General features: G+C 45.5%; 1 protein-coding gene across 4 annotated transcripts in view; it reads left to right on the forward strand.

Moving 5' to 3' along the window:
- Window positions 1–23,608, forward strand: part of KIAA1210 (KIAA1210 ortholog) — a 56,623-nt gene that overhangs the window by 22,265 nt on the left and 10,750 nt on the right. For 3 of the 4 annotated variants that reach the window (XM_053373801.1, XM_053373800.1, XM_053373803.1), the window contains exons 3-9: window positions 10,703–10,786; window positions 13,530–13,701; window positions 15,573–15,669; window positions 17,340–17,498; window positions 21,499–21,564; window positions 22,379–22,588; window positions 23,392–23,497. In XM_053373801.1, the coding sequence (XP_053229776.1) occupies window positions 10,703–10,786; window positions 13,530–13,701; window positions 15,573–15,669; window positions 17,340–17,498; window positions 21,499–21,564; window positions 22,379–22,588; window positions 23,392–23,497 (894 nt within the window). The remainder of the gene's footprint in view (window positions 1–10,702; window positions 10,787–13,529; window positions 13,702–15,572; window positions 15,670–17,339; window positions 17,499–21,498; window positions 21,565–22,378; window positions 22,589–23,391; window positions 23,498–23,608) is intronic. The other variant, XM_053373802.1, reaches the window with a different exon arrangement.

Genomic DNA, 23,608 nt, shown 5'->3' on the forward strand with positions numbered 1-23,608 from the left:
CTGTCCCCGGACCTCTTCTGAAGGCAGGCCGGGGGAGAACGGCAAGCTCCGGGGACAGAGGTGAAGGGGCAGCACTCCTTCGCCTCTTTCCTCGAACCTCTTCTGTAGGCAGGCGGGGGCTTCAGAAGGCTGTTCTGAAGGCTGGCGGTGGGAAGAAAAGCCCTTCTCCCCCCACCGGACTTCAAAAGAGGTGCGGGAAGTCCGGCGGGGGTCCAAGGGATTCCCTCACCGCCGCCCGCATTTAAAAGCGCTCAGGAAAAGCAGCGCGCTTTGCTGCTTTCCCCGGAGTGCTTTTAAACGCGGGCGGCGGTGAGGGAATCCCTTGGACCCCCGCCGGACTTCCCGAAGCTCTTTTGAAGTCCGGCGGAGGTCCAAGGGATTCCCTCACTGCCGCCCGCCTTTAAAAGAGGTCCCCAGAGATTTCCCTATGGGCTTTCTTCTTGCGAAGCAAGCCCATAGGGAAATTTGTCTGGCGAAGCACCTCGAAAAATGAAAAACTCTTTCTTCTTGCAAGTTTTCCGTCTTGCGAGGCATTCGTCTTGCGAGGTACCACTGTATCAGTTATTAAATATGGAGGTGATCATTATTATATTGGAGTTTATGGATTGGGAACCTCAAGGCTAGATTGCTGCAATGCACTGTATATGTAGGGCTGCCCTTGGGCCTCATTCGGGAGGTCCAGCTGGTGCACAATGTGGTGATCAGACTATTGATACTTTATTTATTTCTTTACCACATTTCTAGAACACACCCTCTCTCTCTGTGCAATGTGCAGAAAACTTTAGGCAAGAACAGACCACTTAAGCGACAAATATTACACAAATACAGAGCTAACTTATAAGAATGTTACATTAATACGGTACAAAGCATAAACAGATATCCTGCAGCAGAAGGAAGGAAAGAGGGAGAGAAGGCAGCTGGCTGGAAGAGGCAGCGTGGGGAGAGGCAATGGAACTCAAATATATGCTTTATTAACAATAGTGCAGTAACTCCCCCTTACATCTCAGACCAGCCAGTACGGAGAAATTATCTTAGTGCTCTAGATAGTATACCCTGTGGGTGTGAGCTTAATCTGTTTTCCGTCTCTTTTGATGCCATGTGCACAACTGCATGCAAGGCTTAACATCTGCACATGTACTCGTTCTAGAAGACAACACTTTATGCTTGGTAATTGTTTCAAAACATTTCAGTAAAGTTTGTAATAATAATAGAAATAATAAAAATAATAATAAGAAGAACTGGTTAACATCAGGCCACCTATCTACCTTGTAAAAAGCAGCTGCCCGTGAGAGGCTTTTGTCAGTGGGAGTTTATTTTCTTTTTCTTTTTCATGTTCAAAGATCTTTATTGAAACTTAACATATATACATAATAACCAAAATTCCCAATGATTCCCTCATATAAAATATAATATCTAAATTACAACAGCTACATAATTATACAGTTAATTATAAAAGCCACCACCCACCCTCTATTCCCCTCCACAGCAATTCGACTCATTTATATTCCTTTCTACCTTTTTTCTTTGCATTCTATAATAAATTATTTTTGTTAAATTCTGATTTTTCCTTCTTTCTTTATTGGTTTTGTTATTGCTTATATTTTTTATTCTAAGCCTATTAGCATGTCGATTTTAGAACAATATTTTGACATATAATCTTCGAAATACTTCTACTCCATTCTTAACTTTTGATTTGATTGGTATCTTATAACTGAAGTTAATTTTTGCCAATTCTATATACTCTCTTAATTTGCAAATCTACTCTTCTTTTGTTAGTGTGTCCTGAGATTTCCATTTAGTGGCAATCACTACCCTGGCAGCTGTTCTTGCATATAAAAAAATTGTTTTTTTTTTCATATGTGGTATGTCTTTGCCCACCAACCTTAACAGATAAGCTTCAGGATTTTTTAGCAAAGTTTTTTTTTGCATTTTCTTAAGTTCCTCATGTATTATTCCCCAAAACTTCTTTATTTCCTTGCAACCCCAACATATATGAATTATCGTTCCAGGTTCTTTGTTACATTTCCAACAAAGGTTGGAGTTTATTTTCAATAGGGTCGGGATGGTATGGGGATGAGGGACCAACTCCCTTCTCTTGCGGGGGCCCAATTAGTGCCATTGCCTTCTGTTAAGAGTTTGGGTGTAATCCTTGACGCCTCCCTTTCCATGGAGACGCAAGTTACAGCAACAGCCAAGGTGACATTTTTCCACCTTCGCCGCATCAAGCAGTTGGTCCCTTACCTTTCCCGCCCCGACCTGGCCACAGTGATCCATGCGACGGTCATCTCCAGGCTTGACTACTGTAATTCGCTCTACGCGGGGCTGCCCTTGAAGTTGTCCCAGAAACTCCAGCGGGTACAGAATGCTGCAGCGGGGCTCCTCATGGGGTCTCTGCCATGAGAGCATATTCACCCAGTGCTTTTCCAGCTGCACTGGCTCCCGGTGGAGTACAGGGTCAGATTTAAGGTGCTGCTTTTGACCTTTAAAGCCCTTCACGGCCTAGGACCCTCGTACCTACGGGACCGCCTCTCCCGGTATGCCCCACAGAGAGCCTCAAGGTCCATAAATAACAACACTCTAGTGGTCCCAGGCCCTAAGGAAGTTAGATTAGCCTCAACCAGAGCCAGGGCCTTTTCAGCACTGGCTCCGGCCTGGTGGAACGCTCTGCCTCATGAGACCAGGGCCCTGCAGGATCTGATTTCTTTCCACAGGGCCTGTAAGACAGAGTTGTTCCGCCTGGCCTTTGGCTTGGGGCCAATTTGATTCCCTCCCTCTCTTTCTTTTTTCTTTTCCTTTCTCCTCCTGCGATGAGGCTACATTTTAATATTTTAATGTTAATTGTTGTATTTTGTTTTTAAGTTGTATTCATTCAACTTGCTTTTATTATTGTTAGCCGCCCTGAGCCCGGCCTTGGCTGGAGAGGGCGGGGTATAAATAAAAATTATTATTATTATTAATAATAATAGGGCTAGACCCTACTGAGCCCACAGACCGTTAGTCTGATTAGCTGCAGCTGTTCAGGACTCTCCCCAAATCAGCCCACCTGAAAAGGAGTTGCCTCTTTGGGCCACCCACTTTATTGTTTCATTGGACATTGTTATGTGTGTGGTGTCCCTTTCTCTGGAAGGTTTATGTTTTCCTCTAGACCAGGGTTTCCCAAACTTGGGTCTCCTGCTGTTTTTGTACTACAGTTCTCATCATCCATGGCTACTGGATCTGCTAGCTAGGACTGATGGGATTTGTAGTCCCCAAACAGCTGGAGACCCAAGTTTGGGAAACACACCTGTAGGTCATTTCTTGGGTGAGAGGCTGGATGTGGTCTGGTCTAGTGGAAGTGGTTTCATATTCCTGGAGTGCACAGAACTGTGGCCCTTCCAAGGTGTGAGGCAGAAGGGAATGTGGAGTTTTTTTGTCCCAGGTGAGAGCTGGAGTGTGAGTCACGCCAATTTCTTATTTTTGTAAATTTCTCCTTGTGGATGTTCCCCTGACACAGTCCTCTGCTGCTTGTCTGTGTTCCTAAGGTAGGTCATGGACGTTGTATGTCTGGGTCAGGGGGGTGGATGGGAGCTGGACTGCCAACCTTGTGGTGACAGGTTGGTGGGCATTCTCTGTGGTGGCCCCTAAGTTGTGGAACTTCCTCCACATCTGACACCCTCATTATACAGCTTCTGCAGGATGCTGAAGACAAATCTCTGTATCCTAGCTTTTGATACTTGAGGTGTAAATTCATAGGACCCACCTTATTTTTATAATTGTATGTTGTTTTAAGCTACTTTTTTGAATGATGTGTTTTAATTTTGTAACCTGCCCTGGGACTTTGGGTGCAAAGGGTGGATAATAAATAAATAAGTAAGTATAATCCCAGTTCAATCACTGAGATCAATGGCAAGAGTGTTGTTGGTCATTCCCCAAACTGGTGAGGCTCATTTGACAAGAACAAGAAACTGAGCCTTTAGTGTCATGGGCCCATTATTGTCAAATCTCTCTGCCAATAGAGATTCATTGGGCGCCTTCTGTGCCAGATTTCAAACGCCGCTGAAAACTTTTCTATTCAGTCAGGCTTATGCTGGCAATTAAGAATAGGTCTCTCCGTAACAGCTGATATCTGGTTCTAACTTTTTAATATGGTTTTAATTCTATGGCACTGTATTTTATTTTATTTTTTAAAAATCAGTAGTGATATCAAAACATTTAAAGTAAATAAGTAAGTAAATACAGTATTACTGTCCTGTGTTATCCTGCAGAACACAGTAATTTTTTTCCAGATCAGAAAGGCAAGCAACACGGTCGTACCTTGGTTCCCAAACACTGAAAACCCGGAAATGTTCGGTATTCAAATGTTTTTCGGAAGCCAAACATCTGATACGGTTGTCTGCTCTTTGGGGTGGTGGGGGGGGGGGCGCCTGCACCAATCAGAAGCTGTGCCTTGGTTTTCGAACATTTCAGAAGTCAAACAGACTTCCGGAATGGAATAAGTTTGGTGCTTTTGTTTTTGCTATTTATTTTGCGTTTTTGTTTTTGAGACTTTTTCTGTTAATTTTTATCATCTACAATACTGTCTTATTTATTTTATAGTACAGTATATTGATTATTGCTTTTATTTTATGGATCAGTGGTCTCGTTAGATAGTGAAATTCATGTTAAATTGCTGTTTTATGGGTTGTTTTTAAAAGTCTGGAATGGATTAATCTGTTTTGCATTACTTTCCATGGGAAAGTGCGCCTTGGTTTTGGAACGCTTTGTTTTTGGAACGGACTACCTGAATGGATGGGACGCGGGTGGCACTGTGGGTTAAACCACAGAGCATAGGACTTGCCGATCAGAAGGTCGGCGGTTCGAATCCCCATGATGGGGTGAGCTCCTGTTGCTCGGTCCCTGCTCCTGCCAACCTAGCAGTTCAAAAGCACATCAAAGTGCAAGTAGATAAATAGGTACCGCTCTGGCGGGAAGGTAAACGGCGTTTCCATGCGCTGCTCTGGTGGCCAGAAGTAGCTTAGTCATGCTGGCCACATGACCCGGAAGCTGTACGCCGGCTCCCTCGGCCAATAAAGCGAGATGAGCGCCGCAACCCCAGAGTCGTCCGCGACTGAACCTAATGGCCAGGGGTCCCTTTACCTTTACCTTACCAGAACGCATTAAGTTTGAGAACCAAGGTACCACTGTACTGTCTTTGGATGGTCTAAGCAAACATGGGGGAAAGGAGGTGTGGCCCATTGGCTTGATGTAGAAGCTCTCCTGTTCAATTCCTGACATCCCCAGTTACCTGGTTTGGGTAGCAGATCTCAGCAAAGCCTTCACTTGGCGAGCCACTACCAATCAGAGTAGATCACACTGGGCTACTGTTGTGGACCAGTGGTTATAGCTCAGTATGGCCTTCCTCAACCTGGGGCTTTCCAGATGTCGCTGAATGACAACTCTCATTGTTCCTGACCATTGGCTGTGCTAGCTGGGGCAGATGGGTATTGAGGTCAAAAAAACGTGGTGATTACCAGGTTGAGGAAAGTTGGCTTGAGGCATCTTCCTATGCATCCTCCCAGGGGTAAGGAGTGGCTATTAAAAGCAGCGCATAAGCAGGCACTAAATGCCTCCCTCTCCCATGAATATGTGTGCAGCTTACTTTGCAACTGGATTCCAGCCCCTCAACCCCTGGTAAGTTGACTGAAGAGAGCTTGTTGGCAATGCAAGAACTGAAACCACAATGCCTGCCTTTCATTTACAATCTAGAGGCTCAAGGATGGGGAGCTGGGTTTTTTTCCCCCAGGGGTGGGGGAAATTAGTTTTTGTTTTGGCTTGGAGATTAAATGTTTATGGCAAGTGTCCCTCCAGGAATGCATGCCAAAAGTGTACCCTTCCATATTGGAATTCCCTGACCATGAAACATCTGCATTGAATACACTTGGAATCAAGTCTGCCAGCAAGGGATGGAAGGGGAATTCAATTTTGTCTAAACTGCCTCCTGTTCCCCATTGGAGCTGGTTGGTTTTTTTTTTAACCTACCAATTGAAGCATAATTGACTCTTTTTCTTAGAACCTCAGAGTCTTTCCTGGTATTTTGAAAAGAAAAGAAAGAACACCAAGCATTTTTAGACTTAAGCTCTGACCTAACACCAGAAATACAATACCATAACTTCCTTGTAATGGGTAGAGGGTGGGAGAGAAAAGCTGTTGGGAGAGGGGGCAGAACTATGCTGATTTTCAGTTTCTTTTCTTTCTTTTTTTAAAGAAAGAAACTCCAGTGTGGCTTTTGTACAGGGGAGCAATGGGTGGGTGGAGTGTCTCAGGTAAGTTCCTGAACCAACAGGGCAATAAAGCCCCAGGAACATAATTACCTTATACGGAGTCAGAGCACTGGTCCCTCTACCTGAGTATTGTCTGTACTGACTAGCTGTGGCTCTCTAGGATTTTGGGTGGGTGGGGGGTCTTTCCCAGCCCAACCTGGAGATACTGGAGATTGAACCAGGAATCTCCTGCATGTAAAAGCAAAAACACTACCATAGACTTAGGATCCTTCCCCAGCTGTGGTGCATTAAAAAAAAATCTTGGGTGGTGGAACTGGATGTTTGGTGAATGGGACCCGCTTCTCAACGAAGAAGCAAGAAGAACCTCAAAATACTGTTTTAAAAAAGGAGTATTTTATGAAGTAGCAAAATCTCCTCTTAAAATAGTGTAGCACTTCTTCAGGGAGAAGAACAGGAACAGCGAAATCAAAAATAAATAGAGGCTGTTATAGACATACCCACTGGTTTATAATTGAAGGAGCCATCCTTTAAAAAACAAGCACATCTTAATACAACAAACCTCAACTAAATCCAAACACAGCTGCAGCCAGAGGAAAATCACACATGGTATCCTACCAAATCTAAAGGCCTGTGCATTTTTTTGTTTAAAAAGCCATTGTTGTTGTTGACCACCTTGCTGTATGAAAAAGGGGGAGGGAATTTAAACATCTATATGAAACCGCTGGAGAGATCTTCCGGGGGTTTGGGCTGGGTGTTCACCATTATACTCGGCTCTACCTCTCCTTTAAATCAGAACCGGTGAAGGCAGTGAAGGTCCTGTGTGAGTGTCTGGAGGCGGTTGGAGGATGGATGGCAGTTAACGGATTGAGGTTGAATCCTGACAAGACAGAAGTACTGTTTCTGGGGGACGGGATGGGGAGTCCTGAATGGGGCAGCTGTGCCCCTGAAGGGCCAGGTGCGTAGCCTGAGGGTCATTTTGGACTCATAGCTGTCCATGGAGGCACAGGTCAATTCTGCCTACCTGTTCCACCTGGTACAATAGCTGAGACCTTACCTGCTTGTGCACTGTCTTGCCAGAGTGGTGCATGCTCTGGTTATCTCCTGCTTGGCACAATCAGACTTCCAGGACACATTCCAGTCAGGGAAAGACACATTCGAGGGCAGGCCAGTGAGGGGTGTAGCTTGGGGAGGGCTGGATAGAGTTGCTTTTGCTCCCCCTCTGCCTGAGTTTCCCTAACTCCTGAGACAAGGGAACTAAAGGTGTCCTCAGCGCAGCCCAGCCCAGGTCATAGGTGTGTGTGGGTGATAGCATACATCAGTGTGCTGACACATAATGTGTGGAGTGTGGTTTTCATCTAGCTTCTCACCTGTGCTTGACCTAGAGCAGCAATGGTGATCTTGCAGCATTCCAGGTGTGTGTGGACTCCCAGTGCCCCTCTACCACAGTCAGCATGGTGATTGGTCAGGGATGTTGGAAGTTGTAGTTCAGCAACATTTGGACAACTACAGGCTCACCAACCTTAGTTCGGAGGGTGGGTGTGCCACAGCAGGGAAGGTATAAGGCAAAGGGCCTTCTTTCTTCTCCCTGCCCAGACACAGGATTCTTTCTGGAGACAGAACAGGTTTCTTCTGACTGGGAGATGCCCCTGTGCATGTGGAATAGCTAGTGGAGATGCTGCGAGTGACTCCTTCATCCCCAGCCACATTGAACATTCTGGGTTACCCACGGTGCCCAGATTGTGTGAACTCAGCAGAAGTTCAGAGTGACCAAATGACAGGAGCCCAACTGCATCTCTTTAGGATGTGTATTCGTTTATGACATTTGGCTTGCCTTGAATGCCTGTGTCGGGAGATTTCTATTACTGAGGCGGTGCCGTATAGGTGGGAAGAAATCGAGGCAGCATGAAATTCAAGATCTGTGGCTCAAAGAGGCGTTTGTTCCCTTGGCTTGACTGCTACGTAGCAAACCATTTATTTTCGTTTCTTTCACCAAAGAGACTTGCCTTGTCTTTCATTCCCTTTGGCTTCCCCAGCTAAGCCTGTGTAATTGTATGAAAAGCATTTCCTCCTGTTACATTTTTTTAAAGGGGGAAACCCACGAAACCAGCTGTTTTCTATTAGATTTTGTTTTACTTGCACATGAGCACACACACAAAACTCTCTCCAGCAATAAAAGGCACTGCAGTAAAGCCTGTTCAATGTGAATGGCGGGAAAATCACACACACTTCTCCATACAGATGTACTTCTACTTACTACTATTCCTTCTCCTCCTCCTAATACATTAATGTGTAATTGTATTTAATCAAATACCTTTTTATAGGAATTGTATGGGCCTTTGTGGTGCACCCAGAGAGCTCATTTGAGCGTGATGTCCGTTGATATTTGCAAAAAAGCCAACATGACCTTTTAATGATCCTAACAGAATGCTTTCATTAATATTGAATGTCACTTGGCTGCTAAACTCGACTTTCTTAATGCTATTATTATCTTATTATATTTGTGATACTTAAGAGAGAGCTTGGCATCTTAGACCTACCTCAGCTCTGAATGTGACCTATAGCTTGGAATGTGTGTATTCATTAGTTACATGAGAACGTGGGGCGGGACACTGGGGAAGCTGTGTGCCACCAGATGTTTTGGACTACAACTCCCATCAGCCCCAGGTAAAAATGGCCAATGGCCACGGTTGATGGCGCTTGGAGTCCAGCAATATCTGGGGGGACAGAATCTCTGACTCCTGTCTAGGATGTCAGAATAAGTGCAGAATTGAACTTCTTCAGCTGTCCTCTTTACATACATAAAAGTTTTCAAGCAACTTTCTGGCCCTTTGATTGTAAATATATGCTTGAAAGTGTATACATGGTTTGCAACCTGTAATTGATTAATTGGTTATATTAATTGATTCTAAAACCTTCTTTTAACTGATTAAAAGATTAACTGGATTATCAGTCAGCACATTTCAAAAAAGTTCATTATTTTTAATACAATACTTATATAAAGGGTTGTATCAAGTGTTTGTCCTCCTTATTGTAGACCTATTGACGGGCATGGCTTAGGCCCATTAATTTCAAGTAAAACTTAGTTGGCTGCAACTCAAAAACTGTAACCGCTAGGTACCATCTTAAAAGAAGGCGCACCTCCCCCCCCCCTTTACTTCCTTACACGAGCATGCCCACAACATTTAAAGATTCTCCATTCCTGGAATAAAATTAGGATCCACAAGCACACTTGGTAGTTCGCCAGTGATACCAGGCAGAATTCAGGAGAATGAGGAAAAGGCAGGGGCTGCCCAGGATGCAGCACTGAACCTTGTTATCAGGGTTGAAGCCTGTCTGGACCTCTGCCTTCAATTGCATAGAAATGCAAGAAAGGAAGCAGATGGTGGGTTGTGGAGGAGAGTGTTTTGCAAGCTAAGCAAGTCTGCAACCCTTCTGACTTCTCTGGTATGTGGGCATGATGGAAGGGCAGTCCGGTGGTTGCACTGCAGAACTGGGATTTTTGCAGCCCCGAGCTGAGGGACCCTATAATAAAGCACATCAGTTTAGAAAGATAGTTACATGAGGGAGCTCTGTGGCTATAGCTATCTTTTCATTCCCCCGCGCCATTGGATCAGATCTGCCCCCAGTTTCCACTGCTATCATCTGTTGGGACTTGAGCCTAGTCCTTTAATGAACCCAGTAGTTAGGTTAGCCAGAAAACTCTCCACTTTGAAGAAGAAGAATTGTTTATTATACAGTCACAGACCAATAAATTTTTGTACAGAAACAGAATATGTGTCACAACAATGCGAAAACAAATACTTCTAGATATGCAGCCAAATCAGATGTGGACAGCAAGGATAAGTTCCTATTTTAGTCCCTGCTCCGAGGGGGGTTAGACACAGTCCTGTTTCTTTTAAATTTATTTCTAAGTGACCTGGCTTCTTATCTGCATATTGTTGCCTTCACATCTGCTGTTTTCTGCTGTTGCTGCTGTATTTCCATTTATTGAGTGATAGCTCATATTCTCCGTTATGTAGATCCTTTAACCCCTTGGCACAGAGGTGGGGGTTTTTTAAGTCTAAAAAAAAGCTGTAGAGTCTGATCTGTGAGATTCTTTTGCCCACGGGAAAGAAAAAAAATTAAACATTCTAAGCATTTACTGTTTCTTCCCCCTCTTAATGCGAACGTTGATCCCAGCTTCCTGAAAAGTGGTACATGTCCTCTTGAGAAGCAAGGCTGTTTGTTGTTTTTGGCTGGAGAATGGGGTGTTATTGAAAAGTGAGGGAAAGACCGTTTAGCTCCTGTGCAAACATATATGTGAAATAACCCCCCCCCCCCGGTTTGGTATGCACAGAGTGGTTCTGTAGGACTGCATCAGAGACAATGTTTTCCTTCTTTGCTGGGTGTGGAACTATATCCCCGTCTATCATGAGTACTTCAGAGTGTGTTCACATCTAAAGTAATCTTTCGTTTTATTCTTGGAAATTTCAGAGAGACTGTGATGGCGACTGGAGTGTATGAGATAGAGCCATGTGAGGTTGAAGAGACAGAGGAAGAATGTTCAAGTAAGTAAATATATTGCACTTTCGATGGCTGTTTTGAAGATGTCCTGATCTATGGTTTGGCAACTGTCAGTCTGAACTAACCCCCAATAAGCTGATGGTACCTGGTCAGCAGCAGAGCCACCACTCCCAAACTCCTCACCACTTTCTCTCTTGTAAGCTGAAACTCTGGCAAGGGGCTACTTTCTTCTTTTTTCTCCTAGAATAGCCTTACTGAACTGTGGTCCTCTAGATAATTTTGGGCTACCACTCCTATCACATTTGACTATTGGCCATGATGGCTGGTGCTGATGAGAGTTGTAGTCCAAAAAAAAGACATGGATGCCACTCTGTTGGGGAAGGCTGTTCTAGAATGGCCCTCATGAACAGCAACAGAGGCCTGAATGGCAGCATGGAACAATGGCTGGCTGACTGCTGTCCAAAAATGTTTTTCAAAGTAGCAGCTAGGGATGGGGGAGCAATTTGATTCAGTTCCCATTGAAAGGTGTATCTTATCAAATTTGCACTTTCCAAAACTATATGAGAACTGAAAAACAGCCATTGTTCAAAATTCATGCTTATCCAAATGTTGTGCTGCAGTGCCCCGTATCAACCAGCTTTTTTTTTTTTAATGTGAGTATATGGGGAAAGTATATGAAAAGCAAATTCTCAAATGCATTGTATTAATTAGGAGAAGTTTCTTGCAGAAATGCGTATTTTAGTCAAAACCGCATACGAAGATACGTTTCTTAGGAGGGATTCACACTAAAATGCTAGTTAACTTTCACTAGAACTTTAAAAAATTGCAGATTGCTGCATAAGTGTTGGGAACTGGATTTAAGACGGGGCGAAAGCTGAAACTGAGAGAGCTGAAATAAAACAACAACACCTGAAATTGACAGGTGTCCCTAGTAGTAGGGTCTAAAATTTCCTGTCTAAAATCCTTTGGGGCAGGCTGCAAATGAGCCTCCCCCAGAAGTTGTCCCTATAGTCTAGGTGTTTTGCTTTCTCGCATGCACGGCACACACCAAACTATGGACTGTGTATGGTTGTCCTTAAGATATCCTGATGTTACACTGTTTATGGAAGCCTTTAACTGTGAATTCCTGGCAACTCCAAAACACAAACATGTTTGGTGATGAACAAAAGCGGATCCTGCAAAGTCTACTGCTTTGCCAGTTTCCCTGTCTCTTAGATCAAGATGCCTAATCACTATCTGCATCAAACTACGTGGCTTAAGTCATGTTAAGTATGTTGGCTGTGGCTGACATCTCTCTCCCACAGAGCAAGGCAGAGAGAGAGGGCAGGTAGCAGCCTGGAGTCATTGTTCACTCCACAAAGCAGTTACTGTGCAAGCCACTCTGCAGCTGATGGTGGCACTATCTTGCCCCTGCCATGCATGCTGGCACGAGGCGGAGAGAAAACATTGCTGACAAAATGATTAGCTGGCAGGGAGGGGAGGAGATGAATTCCCACTGAAGTGATGCTTTTGTTTTCGAAGGAGCCCACCCAGCTGTGAGGATTTTTAAAATGTCGGGTGCCCCTGTTTAGTCAATAGAATATGTGTCGAGGCAGGTTCTGGTCATCTCATGACTTCTTTGCATCCAAGATAGTGCAATGCAGCTGGGAAAAATTTCTCATCTTAGAGGGAAAGAATAGGGCGGCGGCATGGAAATATGTGTAATAATCTACACATTTAACAAATGTATGAGTTAATTGTTAGAGGAACAGCCCAATGTTTTCCAGGCATGTGAAGGAGCATAAGTTTCCTCCAAAATCAGACAGATCCATATTTGCTGCCGATTGAAAAAAATAGAAACTTTTGCTATCTAGCAGGCCACGAGCCTTCAAAAAACCACCACTGCTAATTAAGGAAGCAGCTGAACTAGTTTCGTGCATTGTTAATATGTGATATTTTAGCATAATCTTGTGTATTGTTCTTGAAATCTTCAGCTGGAGTAGAGGCCATAAATGGCTTTTCCATCACTTTATTATTATTTCCTCCAGGGCTGCTAACAGCAATCAAACAAATAAAATCAAAGTGAATAAACTACAGCTCTCATCAGCACCACCAAACATTGCTAGTGGCCAGAGAAGTGGTACTGTAGCTCAGCTACATCTGGAGTGCCAAAGTTTCCCAACACCTGTTTTAATTGCTGTGGGTATTACAGTGTTGGGTCTTTAAGCTGTACGCTGCCTTGCTATATTTCTTACAAAAGTGCCATTTATAAACAAACAATATTTTAAACCAATGCAGTATAATAAGAATGGACGCGGGTGGCGCTGTGGGTTAAACCACAGAGCCTAGGACTTGCCGATCAGAAGATCGGCGGTTTGAATCCCTGCGATGCGGTGAGCTCCCATTGCTTGGTCCCAGCTCCTGCCAACCTAGCAGTTCGAAAGCACATCAAAGTGCAAGTAGATAAATAGGTACCGCTCCGGCGGGAAGGTAAACGGCGTTTCCGTGCGCTGCTCTGGTTAATCAGAAGCGGCTTAGTCATGCTGGCCACATGACCGGGAAGCTGTACACTGGCTCCCTCAGCCAATAAAACAAGATGAGCGCCGCAACCCCAGAGTTGGTCACGACTGGACCTAATGGTCAGGGGTCCCTTTACCTTTACCTTTAATAGAATACAACACAGCAGGCAGCCATTAGTTGGACATACTGTTGTCTTCCATTTTCTCACAGTCATTATAACGCCAGAGAGGTTTCCCCCCTTCATGCCAACTGCTTTGACGTGACACTTTTAAAATTTTCTTTGTGCAGAGAAGAAGAGATCAAGGTTTCAGACTTTTAAGAACTTTTTCTCCAAGAAGAAGAAAAACAAGGAGCAGCCGTCCTCCCTGGGAGAAATAAAATTAAAGCCAAGTCAATCCAGTAGTGATGTCAGCATCCGAAACCTTGATTCCTGCATACTCCATTTGCCAATAGAGCCTGGGTAAGGTAGTGCAATTGTCTTGTAGCAACAGGTTAAAAGCAAGAATTGTCCCACAGCAAGCTACACATTTCATTCATGCTGGTGCACAAACAAATCCCAGCGCTGCAGCTGGAATGCCAGGAATTTCCTCTTTTCCATTTGCAGCGTGCCTCAAAACAGCTAGTGCAGTAAAAAACACACCCTCTGGACTGTTTTAGCTCACAGAGGCGCTGAGAGATGGGATTTGACCGTCTGTTGTCTAAAATCCACCCAGACAGCACCAATTAGCATGGGTGCTGCAGGTGGGTTCGTCAATATTTTATTGTTATCATATGGTACCTGAAATATTATCATGGCCTGAGCAGCTATTTCATACCACGATTGTGGGAGGAACATGACCTTATCCCTCCACCTCCAATATGCAGACAGTGGCAACACTCTGCAACTAATAAAAAAGGATCTCTATAGCCAAATCTTGAACTTGCAGCAGTCCAAAATACAGAGCGTAGATGTGCACAGTATTATTGACTAATACAAGGTATTATTTTAGGCCACATTTCCACGAAGAACAAAGTCCCCAAGGCTGCTTTGTATTGTGTATTGTTGTATGCAGTAGTGAACACAGGAAACACAGAGTTGGAATGGGCCACCAAAGGTCCTCTAGTCTGACCGCCTTGCCAATGCAGGACAGTCTGGCAGGCCAGTGTGAGAGCAGAATGCTGGACAAGAAAGCTCTGACTCAACAGAGATCTTCTTACATGCTTATTTGCTTCTCTAGCCTCTGCTCTTAAAAACCTCTAGCAAAGGAGAGTCCACCACATTCCAAGGAGGCCTGCTCCTCTGAGCAGTGGAAACTACTCCATTAGGATGAATGGTGCACTGCTCCACCAACCTCACTCTGACCCCCACCTTCCTGCCTTCTTACTAACAAGCAAGACAGTAGATGGCACTGTGTGTCAGCTTCCGCCTCCTCCTTAGTCTCAATGGTGCCCTTGCAGAATTCAACAGGGAGGAGGATGAGAACAAAACCAGGAAGAGTTGGCTGTGCCTGTCCTTGGGTCTTGCTTCACCTACTGTTGGGCTTCCTGCTTTCTGCCCCAACCCTACCAATGGGCACCAGAAACCACTGCCATGGAGTCAAACCACTAGTCTTTCTAGCCCAGCAATGGCTGTTCTCCAGGGTCCCCTACAAAGGACTTTCACGGCCTCTGATTATTTATCTGGCTCTTCTATAGGCACTAAACTAAGGGTCCTGCCCTGCTTTCTATGTTACTATGGTTTTTATGGTTAAGCCACCTTGGCTGCTACTTGTAGAAGCACAGCAAGTAAGTTTTCTTAAGTATATATAAAATAAGAGTTATAATAAATAAAGTACTTTTGGTGGCAGACCCACCCAACCAGGTGCCCCCTAGATGCTGTTGGACACCAAATCCCATCAGCCCCAACAAGTAGGAGCAATAGTCAGGCATGATGGGAGATGTAGTTCAGCAATATCGGGGGCTCCAGCTTAGGAAAGCTGGAGTTACTCTCTAAGACCCAGGAAGCCTCTTTCTCGGCTTAGCTTTGAATACTTTGAGCGCCTTTTTTAGCTGCTAATTTTTAGCCTTGGTGCCCTATGCATGCTATGTAGGAAAGACAGCCCTACCTTACAGGACTGTTGTAAAAATTAGCATGTGCATGTGGAGAATGTAAGGCAGAGATGGAAGCCATCCAGACTCCAATTCCCATCGGCACCTTCCAGCAAAGACAGTGGCTAAGGATGCTGGGAGTTGGAGTTCAGCATCATCTGGAGAGTCATAGCTTCCCCGCCTGTGACTTAAAGAAACATTTTTTAAAAAGCGTTAAAATATAGTTTAAAAAAAAGTATGAACTGCCCCTTTTTCCCATTTCAGATCCAAAGGGAACATGGGAAACAAAGCCTTATCGCACGACAGTGTTTTCACAGTGTCCTCTCCAGAAACCTTTCCAGGGAAGGTGAAAGCTTTGCAGGTAAGAGGACCTTCACCTCTCCGGAGGGCTGTGGTTTCTTGGTTCAGTTGAGGACTCTCCAGGATCCCCCTTTCCTTCCAGCACAGTTCTGTCACTGAGAACCAGATGCTGCCACTGTAAGTGGGATCATATGAACTCACCAAGGAGGAGCATGTGTTTCAATGCATGGTGGCGAGAGAATCTCTCAAGTGAGCTCACTCAGTCTTGTCTTTTAAAGCTTGGTGGGAGGGGAGTGACAGCTGTTGGGACACCTCCCCACCACCCTTCAGTCTTCCATCTTTTTCCTTTATCATGTATCTTGGGAAAATGACTTCTGGGCCCATGCTTGCTGCCAAGCCTGTGCCATTATTAATAAGAGACACAGTCGTCATGTTTTAGGATGGGAGCATGGCAAATTAAAGCCTTTCAGCATAGCAAAAGCGACTTCCTTTTCCAAGTCAGAACTCATTCTTTGAGTGGCTGTGGATATATGCAAATTCCACATGAGGATGTGCATCAAGACATTTGTCTGAATGAAGATATTGTACAGCCGCCGTGGGCTCATTTCTGCCCCTTCCTTTTTCGTGTATGTGTTCTCTGAATGAGCACATTTTTCATTGGGTTGATACAAATGCCACAGATTTCAGAGCTCAGGCCAATTGACACTGCTTTAGAGAGACCACACAGCAGGACTCAGTTACCCACCAGGAGTTCTTTGAAGTGCTGGAGATCAACTTTTGGAACGTTTCTCCCCTGTCTCCATGTTCCATGAAATGTGCATGTTATTATTATTATTACAAGCTATGCCCAATACAATTGTAACCATAAGGAACTCGTTTCTTGCCCTCCATATCCGATAAAAACTGAAGTTATTGGTTTTTGCAGTCAGCATCACATTCTGAAGTTTGGTCACTTCCAGGTGACCTGTTTATTGAGATTTGTTTGCTGGGAGGTTAGATGATGTTGTACTGAGCAACTGTTATCCCACACTTCCCATTGCATTTCCCCAGTAGTTTCCTTATTGTAAAAAGTCCAGCCTTGTGTGGAAGTGGATTTGACATGTACGAGCTCCAAGTCGACCTCAGTGGTGCAACCTGAATTTGCCAGGATGTACTTGATCCAATTGGCGGGAAGGTAAACGGCGTTTCCGTGTGCTGCGCTGGCTCGCCAGATGCAGCTTTGTCACGCTGGCCACGTGACCCGGAAGTGTCTCCGGACAGCGCTGGCCCCCGGCCTCTTAAGTGAGATGGGCGCACAACCCCAGAGTCTGTCAAGACTGGCCCGTACGGGCAGGGGTACCTTTACCTTTACCTTTACTTGATCCAATAGGAATATTATTACGTTTGTGTCCTCCAAGGTCTGTCCCATCCTGTTGCCCACAAAGCTAGCCTGCTGTCCTCAGGTACAGTGGAGGAGGATGCTATCATTGCCAGTGCTGAAGAGCAATTAAACTCTCAGGACAGCTGGTTTTGAATGCATATAGAGCTGTGGAAATTAAGAGTACCATCCTGTCCTAGGCTTCAGGTAGCAAACTCTCTTGGGCTGGCCCAGGTTGCAATGTAAGGGTAGAATGGAAACCGAAGCAACCTTAGCAGCATTGTACTTGCCAAGAGGGCTGCACCTCCTAGTTAAAAAAAATGTTTGACGACTCCTGTGTACTTTTATTCCTTCCTTTCCTTCCACCCAAACAGCTTCAGTTACAGCCGAACCTCGTGTTTCGATCACCACCGCTTGTTATCCCCAGCAAGAGAATGGAAGAGGTGGGTGGCATTTCGGAAGACGATGGCTTACCCAGAAGTCCTAAGGGAATTTCCTCCCTCCATGATGTTCTGATTTGTTCTGCAAACAAGGTACCGTATTTTGCGCTCTATAAGACGCACCAGACCACAAGACGCACCTAGTTTTTGGAGGAGGAATATAAGAAAAAAAATATTCTGAATCTCAGAAGCCGGAAGAGCAAGAGGGATTGCTGCGCAGTGAAAGCAGCCATCCCTCTTGCTGTTCTGGCTTCTGGGATAGCTGCGCAGCCTGCATTCACTCCATAAGACGCACACACATTTGCCCTTACTTTTTAGGAGGGAAAAAGTGAGTCTTATAGAGCAAAAAATACAGTATGTGCTGTGCCCTTTTGAACACAAGGGATAATAGAGAATAGCACTTTGGGGGCACTTTTCCCTCACACTATTAATGATCTTGAGGTGTGGGGAGAGGGAGTGGGGTATGCTGCTGGCAGTGGCGTAGCGTGGGGGGTGCCAGGGGTGCCGGCCGCACCGGGCGCAACATCTGGGGGGGGGCGCGAGTCCAGAGGGAAGGGACAAGTTCCTTCCTCCGCCGGGCTCCCCGCCGCCACCACCAGCCTTGCGCCCTAGCGCGCGCCCGCCCCCCGCCACCGCTGCGGCTGCGCTCCACTCACTGCTCACAGGAGGAGCAGCCGCTGCAGCAGTGCCGACGCCTGGCCGGGCACGGGCAGCCTCCACATCCTGACGCCGCCGCCATCCCCTCGGCCCAGCCACAGGCGGCGGCTGCTTCTGCCGACTGGGAGGGAGGAGAGCTCCGAGGGGCCTCGCCGCGCCCTGCGCTCCCCAAAACCCTCCGAGAGGAAGCCGGCGGGCGGGCGAGGGTCTCCCGGCGGAAGGGGGCGCCGCTGGCTCCAGCCCAAGGAGAGGAGGGGGCGGGGAGGCACCCGAGGGGAGGGGGCTTCGGCTGCCTCGGCCCGCGGGGGCTCCGCAAATAATAAATTTAATAAATTCCTGCTGAGCCTTGGGGGGGGTCCATGGCTCCTTCGCTCACCCCCAGCCCCAGTGGCGTAGCGTGGGGGGTGCAGGGGGGGGCGGCCGCAATATCTGGGGGGGGGCGCGCTCGCACTCGAGTGCTAAAATCCACGGGTTAGGGGGCGCAAATTACTTGCCTTGCCCCGGGTGCTGACAACCCACGCTACGCCACTGGCTGCTGGCCCCTGTCCTGGCTATCCAGGCATTGCAGAATGTGAGGCAGAATGTCCTTCTCTATACATGTAGTCTCCTGCGTGGGGTGTGTGTGTGTGTGTGTGTGTGTGTGTGTGTGTGTTCCAGTCACTGGGAATGATCAGCTTTCATGCATTAGGGCAGGCTGCTTCCAAGAGGGGATGAGGACATACAGTGCCACACTCACAGCCCTGCTCTCTCCTTCACACATTTTAAATTGTACTATTGCATTTATATTACCACTTTCCTCCAAGTAGCTCAAGGCATAGTACATTGTTCTCCCTCCCCTTTCATCCCTGCTTTATCCTCACAACAGCCCTGTGAAGTAGCTTATGCTAACAGAGAATAACTGGCCCAAGAGCACGCCATGAGCTTTATGGTTGGGTGGGGATTTAAACCTTGGTCTGCAGTGTTTTAACCATGGCACCACTGTTTAATCATGTGAAGGATAATGCCCGAATAGGTCTATTATATCATGAGGTGTGGTGCCTCTGCCATTTGGCAGGCAACAGCAAATGTTTCACTACACGTTTCATTTCCTTTTCCTCCATTCCAGCTTTATTTAATATTAATTTGGACAAATCCTGATAGTTCTCCAAATCTTTATGGTCATGGTGGTTTCCCTCCCCACCCCTTTTTAATCCAGTCCTCAAATCAAGAAAAGAAAAGAAAAGAGAAAAGAAAAGTGTGTGTGTGTGTGTGTGTGTGTGTGTGTGTTTTAAAGGGTAAAAGTAAAGGACCTCTGGACAGTTAAGTCCAGTGCTCATCTTGCTTTTCAGGCTGAGAGAGCTGGCATTTGTCCACAGACAGCTTTCTGGGTCATGTGGCCAGCATGACTAAACTGCTACTGGTGCACATATACATGTATATGAATAAGGGAGGGGAGCAGGGTTTGAAACTCCCATTGTTCTTGGCGCATTTTGCGACAGGGAATTTCATTAACGCGAGCAGTTTCTGAGCTCTGGGTGTAGTACTGCGCCTAAGATTTCAGATTAAAACTGCAGAGTGGAAGGAAAGGAGGACCTTTTTCTGCCTCCCCACTTCCGGTTACTCTCTGAAGGCTGGAGAAGAGACGCTCTTAAGAATATTAGAGGGGTGGGCAGGGGAAGGACTAGACCATGTGAAAAATGAACATAATATTTCAGCTGCAGTTCATTCATTTTCAGCTTTGTATTCTTGTTATAAAAAAGTATGCTTAAACATTCCATTGTTGTGCCCATAACTTAAGTTTAAGGTGCCATTTAGCTCCTAGCTTTCATATTTCAGTTTCTGACACTGGTGGGGAGAAAGACATTGGTCTGCTGGAGCCCTTCGTATTTTACAAAGTGGTGGCACTGAAATGCATAGCAAGTGTTCTTGAAGCGTGGAAGAAACATAGGGTTATATTCAACGAAGTCCTATTTGGAGTAGAATCACTGAAATTAATGACCTGAAGTTAGACCTTATCTGCACTATCCATTTAAAGCAGTATCATACCATTTTAAACAGTTCCTACAGAGAATCCTGGGATTCGTAGTTTCTAGAGGGTGCTTGAGTGTTGCCAGGAGACCTTATTTCCTTGACAGAGCCACAATGCTCAGAGTGGTTTCACGGTCAATCCCTCTTCACAGGGAACTGTTCCCATGGAAAACCACCCATAGAAATTGCAGCTTGCAGCTTGTGGTTTTAAGGCCCCTGTTCCTCTTTACTTTCATTTTTATACGAATCTGATTTGGAGATGTTTCATGAAGCCAAAACAGAGAAAACTCTCAGGAGAGCCCTGCTGAACCAGACCAAATGACTGTCTAGTCTTGCATCCTCTTTTACACAGTGGCAAGCTAGATGCCTCTGGGATGGCCAGAAGCAGGGCACGGGGGCAAGGGTCCTCTCCCGCTGTTGTTGTTGCATAGCAACAGAGGTCCGCTGCCTCTGCTGCTGGAGGCCATAGCTAGCTATCATGATTAAGAACTTTAAGGAGACTTGGCTAAAGCTTTCCAGTGCACCCCAAAGCTTTGGAAGCAGCAGTTTATTGAAAACACTTGCCAGGACTTAGAAACCAAACATAACTTTGCACTGAAACGTAACAACTTTGTCCTTGCTCTGCGCAGGCCCTTTCCTGAAGAGCACTGGAGGGGTTCAACACCCCACTCAGCTATGAAGTTCCCTGGGTGCTGCCCACTGTCCTTCAGCCTAGCCTACCTTACAGGGTTACTGTTGAGGATAAAATGGAAAGCGGGAGAAGGGTATATGCAGTGGTTTTTTCCTGGGGGGATGCAGGGGTACACATACCCCTAAACATTTTGTGAATCTAAGTTTGGCTTCATTGTGGGGCAGTATTTCAATATGAGTAGGAAAATGAGGGTACCCCTAAACATTTTTTTTAGGGGGAAAAAGCACTGGGTGTATGTCACCTTGAGCTCCTTGGAGAAAAGGTGGGATATACAGTGGTACCTCGGGTTACAGACACTTCAGGTTACAGACTCCGCTAACCCAGAAATAGTACCTTGGGTTAAGAACTTTGCTTCAGGATGAGAACAGAAATCGTGCGGCGGCAGCAGCGGGAGGCCCCATTAGCTAAAGTGGTGCTTCAGGTTAAGAACAGTTTCAGGTTAAGAACAGACCTCCGAAACGAATTAAGTTCTTAACCTGAGGTACCACTGTAATAGCAACAAGTACAACCTCATCTGTCCTAGTGGCAACTATTTTGGCAGTGCAACGATAGTTGCCGGCAATATTGTCATAAATGCATGAGAGATGGGTGCTGTGTTGACATTCCTCCCTCCACCCCCGATTTCCCCCACCCCCTTTGTGTTTTCTCATAACTGTCCTTTTTATGGGCCATCCTGGAGAACGTTATGCCAGCACCATGCTTCCCTGACTTATCCCTTTCCCTTGTTTTATCCTGCAGTCCTCAATCCCTGCCCAGCGCTATAACTCTTTGAGTTTAGGTGGCACAGACAGTGAAGATGACCAGGTAAATAGCCATTTTTCCAGCTGCTGCTGAAGTGGCAGCCTTTTGTACTTTTCCTGCAGTGGCAGAATTCAATCCCACACAGAACCAGACAGACCCCCATTCCTCCATAGCTTCACATGGGTCTGAAAGACCTGTCTTTTTTTCTTTTTCTTTTACTTCTGCCTTCAGGGAGTGTGTGTGGCTAATTGTAAACTGAGCTGTAGAAATAAATGGTCCTTTGGTTTAATTGGTTGTTTTATGTATAAGGCTTGTGCTGGGTGATTGCCATGTCTGTGCTGACTTTGCTTTTTCTTCTTCTTTTAGTAGCATTATGAAATAGGTCTTTTAAATGGAACTCTGGGAACTGTAGCTCTTTGAGGGGAATAGGGATCTGCTATAATTCTCAGCACCCTGAACAAACTTACAGTTCCTAGGATTCGGGGGGGGGGGCGGAGCCACAGCTGTTTAAAATTGTGTGGTGTTGATTTAAATGTAGAGTATAGCACAGATGGGACCTACCTTGTGCACACCAGGCCAATGTCTGACCTAAGTTCAGCCTGTGAGTTTTGTGGGGATTGGAATCCTTAACTTTCAAAGTGTGTAGTCCAGCAATCTCTATCAACAATATTACACTCACTTGATTGGACAACAGCCTACTTCAGTGCAGTAATTTTCCCAGGTCTAAAGGTAGAATCTTACCTACTTATAATGTTTGTTACGTGCTTACATCTGAGTATTTTAGCTTCTGAACCCAAATTGTTGTTGTTGTTTTTAGCGCAATAATCACATGTATAGGGGAGGCCTGAAACCTATTAAACTTGTCTGCATTTTTCAGGTCACCTCAGAATCTGCCTCCAGACCCCTTAGCCCACAACCCTCTGCAGTTGTTGGGAGTCCTACCTTGCCATACTGCCACTTGCTTCCTGTTGATTTCAGCCGTCCACCCACTCCGCTGGGCTGCCTCGACACATCAGCAGCCAAGCACAAGATTGCAATAAACCCGCGAAAGCAGAAAGCCTTCACTCACAAAACCCAAGCTATTTCAGTAAGTGCCTTCTGGAGGTTGGAAGAAATTCTCTCTTATGAGCCTTCCTGTTTGTTACGATATTCACACAGGACTCTGCTCCAAGAATGTTCTTGCCCAGATCTCGTCAATGCTTGCAGCATCAGAATTCTGAGCTGACAGCAAGGACTGTACTACTTTGGGTTACAGATGGGGAGCATTGCATTTTGAATTGTTGCCTTTTTTATTAATTGCAAGAAGAAAACTAGCCTCACAAGGAATGGGATGGGCTAGTTTTCTTCTTGTAGGTTGGTAGATTTTTTTTAAAAAAAAGAAAGATATGAGGGATGATCCAATTCCTTCCTGGTTCTTTTGGAAGAGATTCTTCCTTATGGTTTTTTGTAGTCTGTAATTTTTGTAGTCTGCCAGGCTTTGGGAAGGGTAGGTGTTAGATTCATGCTACTTTATCCATTCTACTTCGTCACATTTTATTGGTCTATTGTCGTATGCTGCCTTGAGGTCAAGGGGTGTGTTAAAACAAATGAGTTTCCTTTACCTATGGTTCCATCAACACTGTTCTCTTTGGATCTTGTACAGAAGCTCTTGAAGAATAAGAGTTTGATGCAAAACAAAGGAATCTTTTCCCCCTTTCCATTCTAAGTTCCCGACAGCGCCTTTCAATATTACATTGTGAAATTGGTTGGCTGCCTTAAAAAGGCAGGCAGCTGATCAACCCCCAACCCCCTTTTTGTTGGTTGAAAGCCCTTTTTGTTTATGTTCAGTTTAAAAAAATGGAATCTGTGCCCTCTGCAAATTGTCTGAACTGTCTTTCTCTTTCACAATAGGTAAAAGAGGTGGCAAAACAGCAAGGCCTTCTCAAACCCAGAGAAGGAAAACCAGACCATGAAAAATTTCTTGAAGAAGATGGTAGAAAAAAGGAGGGCTTGGCAGGTAATGGCCTCCGTGTGTGTGTGTGTGTGTGTGTGTGTTTGCATGCGTGTGCGTGCGTGCGTGCGTGCAAGAGTGTGATCATGCATGTGCCAGCACATGTGGGAGAGTGTG

Source organism: Podarcis raffonei, chromosome Z, assembly GCF_027172205.1.
Source record: "Podarcis raffonei isolate rPodRaf1 chromosome Z, rPodRaf1.pri, whole genome shotgun sequence".
Taxonomy (NCBI): Eukaryota; Metazoa; Chordata; class Lepidosauria; order Squamata; family Lacertidae; genus Podarcis; species Podarcis raffonei.